At 44.4% G+C, this 12,220-nt stretch overlaps 2 protein-coding genes across 3 annotated transcripts; both read right to left on the bottom strand.

Moving 5' to 3' along the window:
- Positions 1-1,599: 1,599 nt before the first annotated feature.
- On the bottom strand, positions 1,600-4,611 carry LOC100192474 (Multiple organellar RNA editing factor 2 chloroplastic). Its single transcript, NM_001137694.1, has 4 exons — positions 4,235-4,611; positions 4,060-4,157; positions 2,666-2,731; positions 1,600-2,002 (listed from the first exon to the last, which is right to left on the bottom strand). Exons 1-4 carry the CDS (start codon positions 4,570-4,572, stop codon positions 1,851-1,853), a joined length of 654 nt encoding a protein of 217 aa, NP_001131166.1. The 5' UTR covers positions 4,573-4,611; the 3' UTR covers positions 1,600-1,850.
- Positions 4,612-8,482: 3,871 nt separating this feature from the next.
- Positions 8,483-12,138, bottom strand: LOC100280313 (uncharacterized). 2 transcript variants are annotated; one of them, XM_020545020.2, is made up of 7 exons: positions 11,682-12,138; positions 11,482-11,564; positions 11,152-11,229; positions 10,967-11,085; positions 10,734-10,828; positions 10,368-10,445; positions 8,483-10,266 (listed from the first exon to the last, which is right to left on the bottom strand). In XM_020545020.2, the coding sequence occupies exons 4-7, from the start codon at positions 11,007-11,009 to the stop codon at positions 8,632-8,634; spliced, it is 1,851 nt and encodes a 616-aa protein (XP_020400609.1). In that variant the 5' UTR covers positions 11,010-11,085; positions 11,152-11,229; positions 11,482-11,564; positions 11,682-12,138; the 3' UTR covers positions 8,483-8,631. The 2 variants fall into 2 exon arrangements, with proteins under 2 accessions (XP_020400609.1, NP_001146711.2); NM_001153239.2 differs by having other exon boundaries at positions 8,491-10,266; positions 10,967-11,075; positions 11,682-11,811.
- Positions 12,139-12,220: the final 82 nt, after the last annotated feature.

Below are 12,220 nucleotides of genomic sequence, written 5' to 3'. Positions count from 1 at the left end.
ACATACGTATTTATCATACTTGAGCAAATGTATTGTACATATTTTAGTTTTGCTAAACCGGTTATTTAAAGTAGTCAAATGGATAGAGAACCGTTTAGAGAAACTCTATATATAGAGAATCCAGCTGCGTCCTCTAAATTTAAAGGACCGTTTAGAGGACGTTGCTGGAGAGTGTAGAGTACTGTTTGATCCTCTATATTTAGGGTAGAGAACCCTTTAGGGGGCCTTGTTGGAGCCAGCGTTAGTTCCGTATGTTTGACGGTCATGTGGTTCTCATTGGCGGCAGTGGTTGCGAGTGGTGGAGTCAGAGATGGCCGTGAGGGCTCAGGCTGCCCCGCCGCTCAACGGTCAGTGCGATGGCACCATGAGGTCGTGCGGATCATTTTATACGGTGTCCGTCATCGTAAGCACTAGGCAGGCGGCCCAACGTGAAAATGCCGAGCCAGCTGCCCTGCTTCTGATCAGAAACATGAGTTCAGTCTTCAGACAGATATAACACTTGCACTTTGTTTCTATTGATTCTTCAATCGTGAAGGGATTTACACCATAACACAGCACCTCACTTCTCACAAGCGTTTGGCTGTTCAAGTTCGCACAAAACAAAATTAGAGAACCATTATAACCATCTACAGGGACCATCCTAGTTGGCAGTTGCCATGGAAGGAATGCCACAGCTGATGTGTAGCCAATACATGGACGTCGGTGCTGAATCAAATCACTCTAGCAGCCAGAGCCTACCACGTCATGGGTTCCTGATTCCTGGATATGGCTGATGCAGGTGCCCGGCAGGGCTTGTTTGGAACTTTGGATTGAAGGGGATTGAGAGAGAACCCTTCTAACCAAACAAGCATTTAAGGTGCTGTTTGATTCACCAACTGTAATGCATTAATAGCGGTAATGATATACACTTGAGTGACAGCGATAATAAGTTTGAATAGATGAATATCAATTTTCAATATGTTATCTGATTATGATCGAGATTAAATAAATATGATTTAACGTTATCTATTACCTATTAGGTTACAATTATGTAAACCAAACGGAAAACAATTATGTAAACCAAACGGAAAACGACACCTAAGTTTCAGTCTGTCCATGTCAATCTTTTGCTTAGGGTAAGTGTAGGCATCATATTTATCTTCCGGCCAAGGGGCTAGCCGGCTAGGTTTGTGAGTATGGTTATCAGGTCAACCTGTCACATTCGGATCTGCACAAGCAAACAAGGATCACGTGATTCCGTCGGGGCTAAAAATGGAATCTGCAGAGGTAAACAAGTAAGGTGCCGTTTGGTTCGGTGACATAACGGATGTGGTATTTATTTGAGCCATAATCGAGTACAGACTTATAAAAAATGGAGTGTTATCTAATACCCCTCCAATCAGAATGTGATGGAACCAACAATCTAAGTAATGGCTAGGGGTGACAGTATGGCCTAGACGCCGTTGTCTCGACCAGAATGGCCTAGACGCTTGTGATGGTGACGGCATTCATATGACTCAGTCACAATGTGGCATCATGTCTCCTGACGATAAACAGATTGGAGCACTTGAGCAGTTTATGAGGGGAACGGGCGGGCCCAATGCAGTAGCAGTACGCCATCTGATAATCGTCAATATTTTCTGACTAAAGAAGACTTCAAACACAATGTTATGCGGAGTTAAAAGGATACACCGTCATATCAACTAGAGGTACAAGCCCAAACGCATAAGCAATGTCAACTTGTCAAGCTTAGAAAGCGCAGCAAACACAACGGATGTCATTCTCATGTGGGTAGTGGGGGTTGCTCCTGCATCTCCAGTATGGCACACCTGTGGAAACCCTGGCATTTTCCATCTCCAGAAACGGAGACATCATCTCTGGTAAGATTGGTTCTCCCTCCGCTTCACATAGCGGGTCCGGTCACTGTACCGTGGCCGATCCTGAGCTCTCTGAGGCACTGGCTCCACCCTTCTCTGCCTTTCTGGCGACCGCTGAACGATTTCACCGTTCACGAATAACTCAGCTGCGAAGAAAGATAACTTCATGAAAACCCTAACATGTGTTTGTATTAAGAAATGTTGGTTACGAATGAAAAGGAATTTCAATGACAATCTGAACTTGGAGAGGATTGAAATGTAAATGACACCCGTCAGCACACTTGATAAATTGGTAAGTGACAGCGCATTTCGACAAAAAAAAACAACGAACTGTAGTCCATGAATATAACAATTGAAACGTGATGCTTCCAATAGATGTGAAATTTGGTGCTATACGGCAAGCTAAGCAAAAATAATCACATCCACAGGAAATGTTGGAATTTTCAACTGATTCTGTAACATTGAATGGCAACAAAAAGGTAAATGTTATACACAGTTTCACGCTGCTTTGCATCTCTTTCAAATAACATTTCTTCACTTATGTCCAAGAAACGTGCAATGCAGCAATAGTATGATTGCTAGTCTGCTAGATTAAAACTACCATCTAATGGATCCAGGAAGTAGAAGTATGACAAAGTAACAAGACAAAGATTATTGAGAAACAAGAATAGGCAAGTGGGAACCATACAGCACAAAGTGAGCTTTTCTTCCAGGGTAGTGACAGTTCGATATATATTAGTAGCTAGCAAGAAATAGTCCTCAAAAAATGAAATGAACAACACTCAACTTAACTTAAGCAATAAACTTACCACCATAATCCTTGTTCTCAGCATCAACATAAGAGTCAGGAAGCACAAAAAGAACCCCTGGAAGACCTGTTTTATCCAAAACACAAACCACAGTTAGTGCTACTAGTGGTACATGTAGTGTACTGAAAGTTCAGAAGATTTATATCTGTGAATGCTTATAGAAATAAGCACACGCATAGCAAATGGTCACCGAAGAAAGTATAAGCATAGTGTGTTTCTTGTGGTAGATGTCAACACGTACGTCAACTTTCCTGATATAATTGCTCAATGAACATGATATAATAACATAGAAGTAGTACCTAAGCTCAACCAAGTAATGTTCCAGAAGAAAATAACATACAAGTAGTATCTAAGCTCAACAAAGTAATGTGTCACGGACATAATTACAAATAGACAGCAACGCTGAAATCGCTGAATATAACTAAGGGGATGTTCATTAGCTAAGAAATTGCTATTGGAATGAGCTAGCTAACAAATAGCTAATTAACTATTAGCTAATTTGCTAAAAGTAGCTAATAGCTGTACATTAGCTAGACTTTTTGGATGTCTCTAGCTAAATGAGTGTTTGAATACATTATAGTTAATAGTTAGTTAGACAAGGTTATGTTTGAATGCACTAGAGCTAATAGTTAGCTACTAAAAATAGCTGAAGACATCCAAACAGTTTTTAGTAAATTAGCTAATAGTTAGCTATTTGTTAGCTAGCTAATTCCACTATCATTTTTTTAGCCAACTAACTATTAGCTCTAGTGCATTTAAGCACTCCTAAAAAATTGCTAGTAGAATTAGCTAGCTAACTGTTATCTAATTTGCTAAAAATAGTTAATAGCTAAACTATTAGCTAAACTGTTCGAATATCTTCAACTAATTTTAGTAGCTAACTATTAGCTCTAGTAAATTCAAACACGGCCTAATTTTAGTAGCTAAATATTAGCTCTAGTTCATTCAAACATGGCCTAAGCATTCTGCACACACAGAAATGGGGTGTTTGAATGCACTAGAGCTAATAGTTAGTTTGGCTAAAAAATTGCTAGTGGAATTAGCTAGCTAACAAATAGCAATTAGCTAATCTGCTAAAAGTGATTAATAGCTGAACTATTAGCCAGGGTGTTTAAATGTCTTCGGCTAATTTTAGCAACTAACTATTAGCTCTAGTCATTATTTTCAAGTCATAAGATTAATCGTGATTAGTCACAAGTAATAGTCAAGTCGGTTTGGACCAATCACGATTAATCGCCCAAGTCGTCTGTGATTAATCGTGTCCAAGTTGGTCAGACAGAACCACCAGCAAGCCGTCCTGACTTGAAAACAATGGCTCTAGTACATTCAAACATGACCTTAATCTTCCATGTTATGCATGTATTTACGCTTTAACAAGGAACCAAACAAGTCACCTTCGAGTTTGTTGGAGGTCTCTTCATCAATTTCGCATCCGAATCCAAAATAGCGCTCGCAGGACACATTGTATATCTTCTTCTTCGCCTCCTCTTCACTGCAACAACAGATAGCGAATTATCAAAAATTGTTTCTCATACCGCCAAACAAATAAACCTGAGGAGTAACCATTACCTCCCTAGCACCTGGGCAAGGGTCTGGATGTAGCAATCAATCATTTGCTGCTTGGTGGCGCCCTCGCCCCCGGGTTTGTCCATGACGATGAGCCAGTGCTCGTAATCGCAACCAGGGAACAGCGGCGCCATTTCAGTCGGTGCACGGTCACCGCCCTGCCCCGAACGCAGCGGGGAATAGGAGGAATCCGGTCGCCGAGCCATGCAGCGGACAGACCCGACGCCGGCACGTTGCCGCGCGGGACGGATGGAAGAGGAGGACGGGAGGCGCCGAGACCGGAAGCGGAGGAGAGAGCGTGCCGGGCATGCGGCGACGAGGGTGCGCGCTACGGTGGCCATGGGTGGCGAGGGAAGAGGCAGACAGGCTGTTGACTGGCGCGACGGGAGGGGGAGAGGATGGGGGCGGAGGCGGTGGTGAAATGGCGAGAAGAGTTGTTTGGAATTGGATGGGGTTTTGCTGAGCGACCCGGACGACGGGAGATATTTGCTGTGCTTGAGCTCGTTGACACTCCGATGGGCCCGTTGCTGTTTGGTTAAAAAAAAATGTAACGCAAATCATAATAGTAATGATTTACGTTCGATTACCGGCGGTAACAAGTTTGAATAGGCTAGTATCAAGTTTTAGTGTGATATCTGATTACGGTTAGACTAAAACAAACAAGATTTAACGTTATTAGTTACTCATTACGTATGTGAACCAAACGGCACCTTATTTCAAAAGAGTGTAGTGTAAAACAGTACATACAATACAAATATACAATGTTATTCATGGTAATTATACACGGTCTGCTACTCATAACTCAGACTGAAGGCTCAAATAAAATAGTGGCATCCTCGTTTATGATATGCAAAAAGTTTACGTTAAGCCATCTCCAAGGATGTCTCTCACATCTCCCCAATCTCATATATAGTGTACTTTGGATAGGCTCCCTACACGAGAAAGAGAGGTTGCTCTCCTCATACATGGAGAAAGTTCTAGTATCCTTTTATTATTTAATTACTTTATTTTTTATGATATTAACCATTTTTAATCTTTGTAACTTAATAATAATGTGCATTAAGCTAGTACAAATATTTTAAGGTTTTTTAAAACTCAAAAACTGATAAAAACGTTAAATAACTAAGTTACAGCGTATAAGGAGAGCTAGATAGAAAGAATAGTTTATATATATATATATATAAGAGAGAGAGAATATAGTAAATATAACAGAAAGTACATATAAAGAGGAGAAATATGGAAAGAATGGTTAGAGACAATTTTATGTCTCCGAAATATCCCGATTGTCAACTTTTCTTTCACATCTATGGCGCTACGGATATAGCTTCATGATCTTAAAATGTAAACTAGATTTAGTGTTTATTTAGATTTATTATAAAATAATTGCACTTGTAGAACTGTGTTTATTAAAATGTTTTGAACAACTTCATTTTTATATCTATCTCACTTTCATTTAGATCTCACGCAACAATTCACAACTTTGGATTGACTCCATGTTATATCCAAGCCTGGGTGAATTATGTGATATCCAAGTCCAAGACTTAATAAAATTGATAGAATATTTCATATCAACAACGTGAATCTTCTTTTTCGGAAGCTTGTCTCGAAAAAACCTCTGTGTTAAGCGTGTTTGGTCTATAGCAATCTTGGGATGGGTGACCGACCGGAAAGTTTTCTCGGGTGCGCATGAGTAGACAAAGTACGTATAAAGGACTCGTGTTGACATGTGAGGATGGTCTATGGTCCTTTAAGGCTGTCAGGAGCGTTGGTCCAGGAGTGGGCGAGGTGTTACACTCTAACGAGATAAGCTTTCACCATGTGCTTCCACTTAGATCAAATGTGATACGAATTTCTACGTGGAGGGTGTTATCCTTCTCATCTTAGTGATTGCACTTAGAACTTACGGAGCAAGTGGATTAAATGCAAACCTTAGAAATCGATCCAAACACAAGTAATGGAAAATAACAAGCACAACACTTGACATAAGAATATACTCCTCAGCTTCCACAACCGATCGAATAGACAAAGTGTAGAGGTTCCGTACATCCTAGAGGAGTAATAGGAATTGAAATTTGTGGCTTTTCCTGGCTGGTTGTTTATGATTTGAATACGGATTTGAGCACTTGATTCAAGCACATCTTTAGTATCCCCATTGACTTAGCTTCTGAGCCTTTCAAGCCATCCTTTTGAGTTGGAGGTTCTCCAACATTATTCCTTGCACCCATGATAGATGATACTTTGCCAAACACTTACAAATTAGGCCAATTAACCTTTAATTATGTGGTCAATAACACCAAAATTCACTTAGGGCTTGATCGCACTTACAACGATTATCATGGTTTCTCCTCATGATGAGTGAATTTTAGGTTGGGATGGGGTCCGCGGACCACCATCCCGATGGCTTTAATCTTGACGATCCTAAGGAAGGGAGTTTAGATTGGTTCAAAGTGAACTCTTACATTCAGTATGGTGTTGAAGTCTTTATTGCTGGCTTTTATGCATTACAAGGCAGAGCACTTTGCTCTCGTGCTTGTGTGAGAAGCACTACAAACTAAGTTCACATGCCTTTATAGTTTGATCCTTGTCCCTTTATATATCCGAGGAAGCAAGCAATCTTTTGATACATGAAGGTTTCGATGGGATATGCAATTCATAGCTTCAGACATGTAGTCCCTCTTACGTGTTGCTGCTCGTGCGTCTGCTTCATTATCCTTGAGCTGATCAGGCCATAGGGGTGGTTGAGTCTTGTAGGTGTACAAAGCCTTGTTGTTGGGTACAATTTGTATGAGCGGTTTGCCTCATAATCCTTCTACTTGCCTTCATCATGTACATTTTTATTGACTTTCCTTTCCTTAAAGTAGAGCCCTCCATGACTTTGCAGGACCTCTACCAAAAGAGAGATAGCGAGGCAAGGGAGATTTCAGGGTCCTTCATATTATATCAATCACATACCTCAGCCATGGACATGTGTTGAACGATTAGGGGATCATAAATACATTGACCCTTTTTAGAGGCTTACAACACCCCTGGGCTATGATGTCTTTTTAGGGAGTATGTCCTAGGCAGTCTCGGTGTGGCCAGGTTTGGGACCGATCGAGGGGACTTAGGCTAGGATTTCGCCTGAGGTGCCCCGATTGAGGGACCGATTTGAGGAACTCCTAGGTATGTTGGCTTAGGCCTAATCTTAGTCGGGGTAACCTAGTTGGGGACTATTGGCTAGTCCTTTCCTGGTTAGACCTAGCCTAGTTAGGGTTGTTGGGTTAGGGTTACCCTAATTTGGGTCATTCTAGGTCATGCGAAGTTGTGGACTCTTTGTGTTGTTCTTAGGATACTATAAGTACATGTACATGTCAATGATCATATGATGTTTCATTGGTATCAATGCAAAGATCCAAATGAGTTTGGATCACCTCTAGCCATGACACCCTTATCTGGCCCTTATGTCCCATTATTATCATCATTCTCGTTGACTAGTGTATGTCGTGGGCCCTGTGCGTGATGTCAAGTTTGATTGTGAGATTTTAAATCGTGTATAAATATTATATATGAGTTAATATAAAATAGACATTATATATATGTATGTGTAAAGTGAACAGAAAATAGTTAATACTCATAATGTAATATATATATATATATAGAAGCGGGCATAAATAAGGTCATAAGGAACTATGATAACAAGATATTAGTTTGACACCCAGTCAGACTGTAATTTTGCTGGTTAGTGTAGCTGATAGCCTGACACATCTGTGTATCTAGCGGCAATGTTCATGGCTTATGTTCATTTAAACTGTAGTAACTTTAATTTGTACTCATCTCAAAATAGTATTCATCTTAACTCTTGATTTTTATGTTTATATTCAATTGGATGATGATGAACCTAGACATATATAAAAAGCACATGCATCAATTATCGTATGTATCTATAAAAATTTTAAAACAAATTATAATTTGGTACCGAGGGAGTACAAGTTTGATCACTGTACAGTGAGATTGCCATGGATCGAGTAGAAACATAAACACCTCATGCCATGTCAGATGTGTTTTTATGGTCATCAGAAACTGATCGTGGTTATGAATTATGAGACGAGCAATTCGTTGTACTCAGAACCAATTGAAACCATCTTATCTGGAAATTCAAACCAAATTAGAACGGATCGAAATCAAAACAAGTAGAAACAGTTAGCCAAGAAACGGGGTAACCTTTCTTATATCAGAACTACATATTCATAACAGTGAAACACCCACAGGCTAGAGTACTTCTCAAAAATTGGATCATTCAGAGCTCAAAACAAACTTTTCGTGTCGTTGTTCTGCATCATTAACATGAAAACTGAAACTCAATGAAACCTCAAACAGCACCGGAAGTGAATGTGCGGTGGCGCAATCGGTAAGTAACAAGACTACAGCCACGCTGCCTTTCCATGTCGTAAACGCCGCCGTGGTCCACTGCCTGCCGTCAACCCTGGCATGCCGCGCCGTCGCCTCAGCCGCTGCCACCAATGCATCTTCTTGCCCCGCACCCAGTTGCCCTTCCTCCCCAGTTTTATGCCTGCCGGTGCCCTCCGCTTGCTCTTCAGGTGCCGCCGCAGCGCGTCGAATAGCGCGTGCATGTTCCCGCCACCGCCACCGCCAGCGCCGTGCCTCTTTTCCGGCACGCCTACCGCCGTCCGGCTCCTAGTATTCTTGTCTATCTTCCCTTTCGCGCGGTGGAACATTCTCGTAAGGTACTGCCACGGCGAGTTGAGGTGGTGGCCTGCGCCGCGGACGACGGCCCTAGACGAGGGGCCCGCCTCCTGGCCGCCCCCGAGGTGGTGGTGGTGGCCTGCGCCGCGGACGACAGTCCTGGACGAGGGACCCGCCTCCTGGCCGCCCCCGAGGAGGAGGTGGTGGTGGTGGTCGTGGCGGTGATGGAAGTCATGGAACACCGTGGCGATTTTGTTCTTGAGCATCCGCAGCCGCGCCACCCGCCTCTCCAGGATTTCCTGCCGACGTTCCTGGAGACGTCGCCTCCTCATTGAGCGCGACACCTCAGGTGCGTACAACGGTGGTGGCGCAATGCCACGTGTCGCCACCGACGGGTAGTAGTAGTAGGGAGTAGCAGAAGCACGCGGCGCCGGCGCCGGCGCCGGCGACGCCGTCGGGCTCGTGGAGGCGGACAGGCTGGCGGCGTCCGATGAGCTTCCGCTGCCGCTGAACATGCTGCTGTACGTGTCCTCCTCGCTTAAAACGTGGCTGTCTTGTTGCCTCCCGCGCAGAGTCTTCGCTTCTACTGCAGGTCGGTGTAGGGAGCGCTCCCTGAGAGGAGTACTGCTTGGTCGGATGCGGCTTTGAATGGTCGCCACCGTCTTGCTCGAGGAAGAGCGTTCCGGCGTAGCCACGCCGCGTCCGGCATGCTCCACGCCATGACGCGACGTCAAGCTCAGGGACAACCCAGAGTCCAGCCTCTCGAAGGGAGACACCGAGGAGGAGTTTTCCGTTCCCACGTGCCGCGGGGTGGCGCGGCCACGCAGCCTTGACGACGGCCGCAGAGACGACAGCTCTCGCCGTGACACGGAACGGCGGCTGCTGCTGCTATTGCTATTGCTGCGTTCCAGCGACCACTGGTCACCACGACCGGAGCTGTGACGGATGCTGTCCCGGCGACGGGCAAGCCGAGTACTTCCGATCACCGTGCCATGTCTCGACGTTCCAGCTACGGGGAAACGGTGCAGGCTGAGGCTGGGGCACCGCTGCTCTTGGCTTGGACGGTGCCGCGCCGTCAATGCGGTTCTCGACGAGCGGTTGGAGGCGAGGCGAGCAAGGGGAGGAGGCTCTTCCGCTGCATGGCGCTGGCCGTCGGCGTAGAGGCCGGATCGGCGTGACACTGTAGAATGTTGCGGGTCTAGCCGGCGCGATCGCTCACTGGCCAGGAGGCTGGGGCGGGGCGAGGCCAGTGGCCTCAGGATTGGATCGGCATGGCGTGTCCGGCAGTGTGATTGTGTGGAGAGCTCTCTCTCTAGCACAGGGGACATTAGAGAACCTGATGGCATTAGCATCTGCAGAAAGGGAAATTTTAAATTTGAAGATCATTGGCATTTTGACCAGAAAAATAAGTGCTGTGAAGGTGTGGCCGTCTACAGTTAAAATGCATCGATACCTTCGCCTGCCTCCGGACAGCCTCCTGGGTAGCATCTTCTAGTATCTTCATCAGAAGAGCCCTGGATGCCTCATCTAACTGCATAAAAACTAAGAACAGATCAAACTTGCGGCTGTTTACATGAAATGCGCAAACATATTTCTCTATCGCAGAAAAACTGAGGACTTCGATCTCGCAAAATAAACGTTGAAACTGGCTCGCTCAGATCAGCTTCAGTTTTACACCTCAGCCTTGCAGTTACATATTGAAAGTAGAACTATTGCTTCGGTTTACCATGCCTAAATTTAGTTTCTACTAAACAACAAAATATACTTTTCTCACTCGTCACAAGACATAGCAGAGAAGCCAAAAAAAAAATTCCCTTACATTTTCGTCTGCTGGACTGTGAAGCAGGCCGTATAGCCTCGTGAGCGCCTGCAGATCAGTCAAAATTTGCTCCATCGCTGTTTCTTCAGGCAACTCTACCCATTTCGAAATTAGAACAAGAAATGAGTAACAAAACTCATTGCCACAGAGACATGTATCTTTCCCCGCAAGGAGAAATGCCGGGAGGGATGGAAAGACAGCCAAGAACAAAGATCGGTTCAACGACCACTCACTGTTGTTAAGAAATGACGAACTCGACGACGTCGCACGATCCATTTGCTTTGGAGACCCCGAACCAAGCGAGAACGGAATCGCCGAACTAGAAGAGGTAGCAGTGAGAGCCTGCGAAACGCTGTATGGGTAGGTAAGGAACTCTACGAGAGTTTGCTGGGAAGGTGATGCAGTTTATACAAATTACATTGGTCTGCTTCAGGAGAGCCCGGCGGGTAGCATCGTCGAGCAACTTCTTCAGAAGGGCCCTCGAGGCCTCATCTAACTGCACAAATGGAAGACCAAATTGAAGTTTCAGAATTGCAAAGACATTTTTCTACCACCACACATGCGCACACACACACAAACACACAAATCATAGCCGCTCCCTTTTAAGTCACTTTTGCGTAGGTCATCCTTGCAGTTAGATCTTTGTTTCGGATACCAGTGCCTAGTCTTTAATCTTTTTCCTTCTCCAGACATATCTGGACACAGATCTCTACTTAAACAATGAGATTTGTTTGTGACTTGTTCTCACCCTTTGAAGCAACCCGTATAGCCTCTTGAGCGCTTGTAGATCAGAAAATACTTCGTCCATCCCTGTTTCTTCTGGCACTCCATCTGAAAGTTTTACAATAAGAAATGACAGATTAATAAGCACGTGGGCTCCCGTTCCTCAAGAGGGATGGCAAAGACAACACTCCGTAAATAACAAGATTATTCGAGCGGAGCCCTTACCGTCGTTGTTACAAGTCGCGGAAATCGGCTTCATTGTTTTATCCATCTTCCTTGGAAACAGCTAGAAATCAGAAAGCTATACAAATCTCACCAGATGCCATGTGGTAAGGAACTTTGAAAAGGATGTTGCTGCAAGAATGCAGAACAATGGCGTGCGGTGCGGTTCCTCCTGCACCTTGTGGCGACCGGATACCCTGGGCCTTGCTTACATGGACCAAGAAGCCCAACTAGTCAAGTCGTAAATACGTATGGGCCAAACCCGCTATAAATCTATGGTCAACTAAGAGTAAAAATAAGGAAAACGCAGAACTAAGGCCACCACTTTAAAATACATATTTTTTGGCAGAGAGAGAGAGAGTGAAGAAAACTGGTGAGGCTTGCTTGATGCTCCCCCTTCCAGCGGTGGAGGACTAGGTCCCAAGTTTGATCCTGACGCAGGTGCTTGTCAGACAAAAGATAAGGAAGGCATCCAGGGCTTGTTCTAGGTGCTCAACTGCTGACGGAGCAAGGAAAGAAGTACCGGCGCTAGGGCCGGCCGG

This window comes from Zea mays, chromosome 10 (assembly GCF_902167145.1).
Source record: "Zea mays cultivar B73 chromosome 10, Zm-B73-REFERENCE-NAM-5.0, whole genome shotgun sequence".
Lineage (NCBI taxonomy): Eukaryota > Viridiplantae > Streptophyta > Magnoliopsida > Poales > Poaceae > Zea > Zea mays.
The sequence above is the reverse complement of the archived record's forward strand: the minus strand, read 5'-3'. Positions and strand labels throughout refer to the sequence as shown.

Excerpts from the sequence above, each read along its gene's own strand:
- LOC100192474 (NM_001137694.1), bottom strand. The coding sequence starts at position 4,572 with ATGGCCACCGTAGCGCGCACCCTCGTCGCCGCATGCCCGGCACGCTCT. Across the intron at positions 2,732-4,059 it reads GACCTCCAACAAACTCGAAG|GTCTTCCAGGGGTTCTTTTT; the intron begins GTGACTTGTTTG and ends TGGATAAAACAG. Across the intron at positions 2,003-2,665 it reads TGAGAACAAGGATTATGGTG|CTGAGTTATTCGTGAACGGT; the intron begins GTAAGTTTATTG and ends CTTTCTTCGCAG.
- LOC100280313 (NM_001153239.2), bottom strand. The coding sequence starts at position 11,727 with ATGGATAAAACAATGAAGCCGATTTCCGCGACTTGTAACAACGACG. Across the intron at positions 10,446-10,733 it reads ACAGTCCAGCAGACGAAAAT|TTAGATGAGGCATCCAGGGC; the intron begins GTAAGGGAATTT and ends GTTTTTATGCAG. Across the intron at positions 10,267-10,367 it reads CTGTCCGGAGGCAGGCGAAG|ATGCTAATGCCATCAGGTTC; the intron begins GTATCGATGCAT and ends CCCTTTCTGCAG.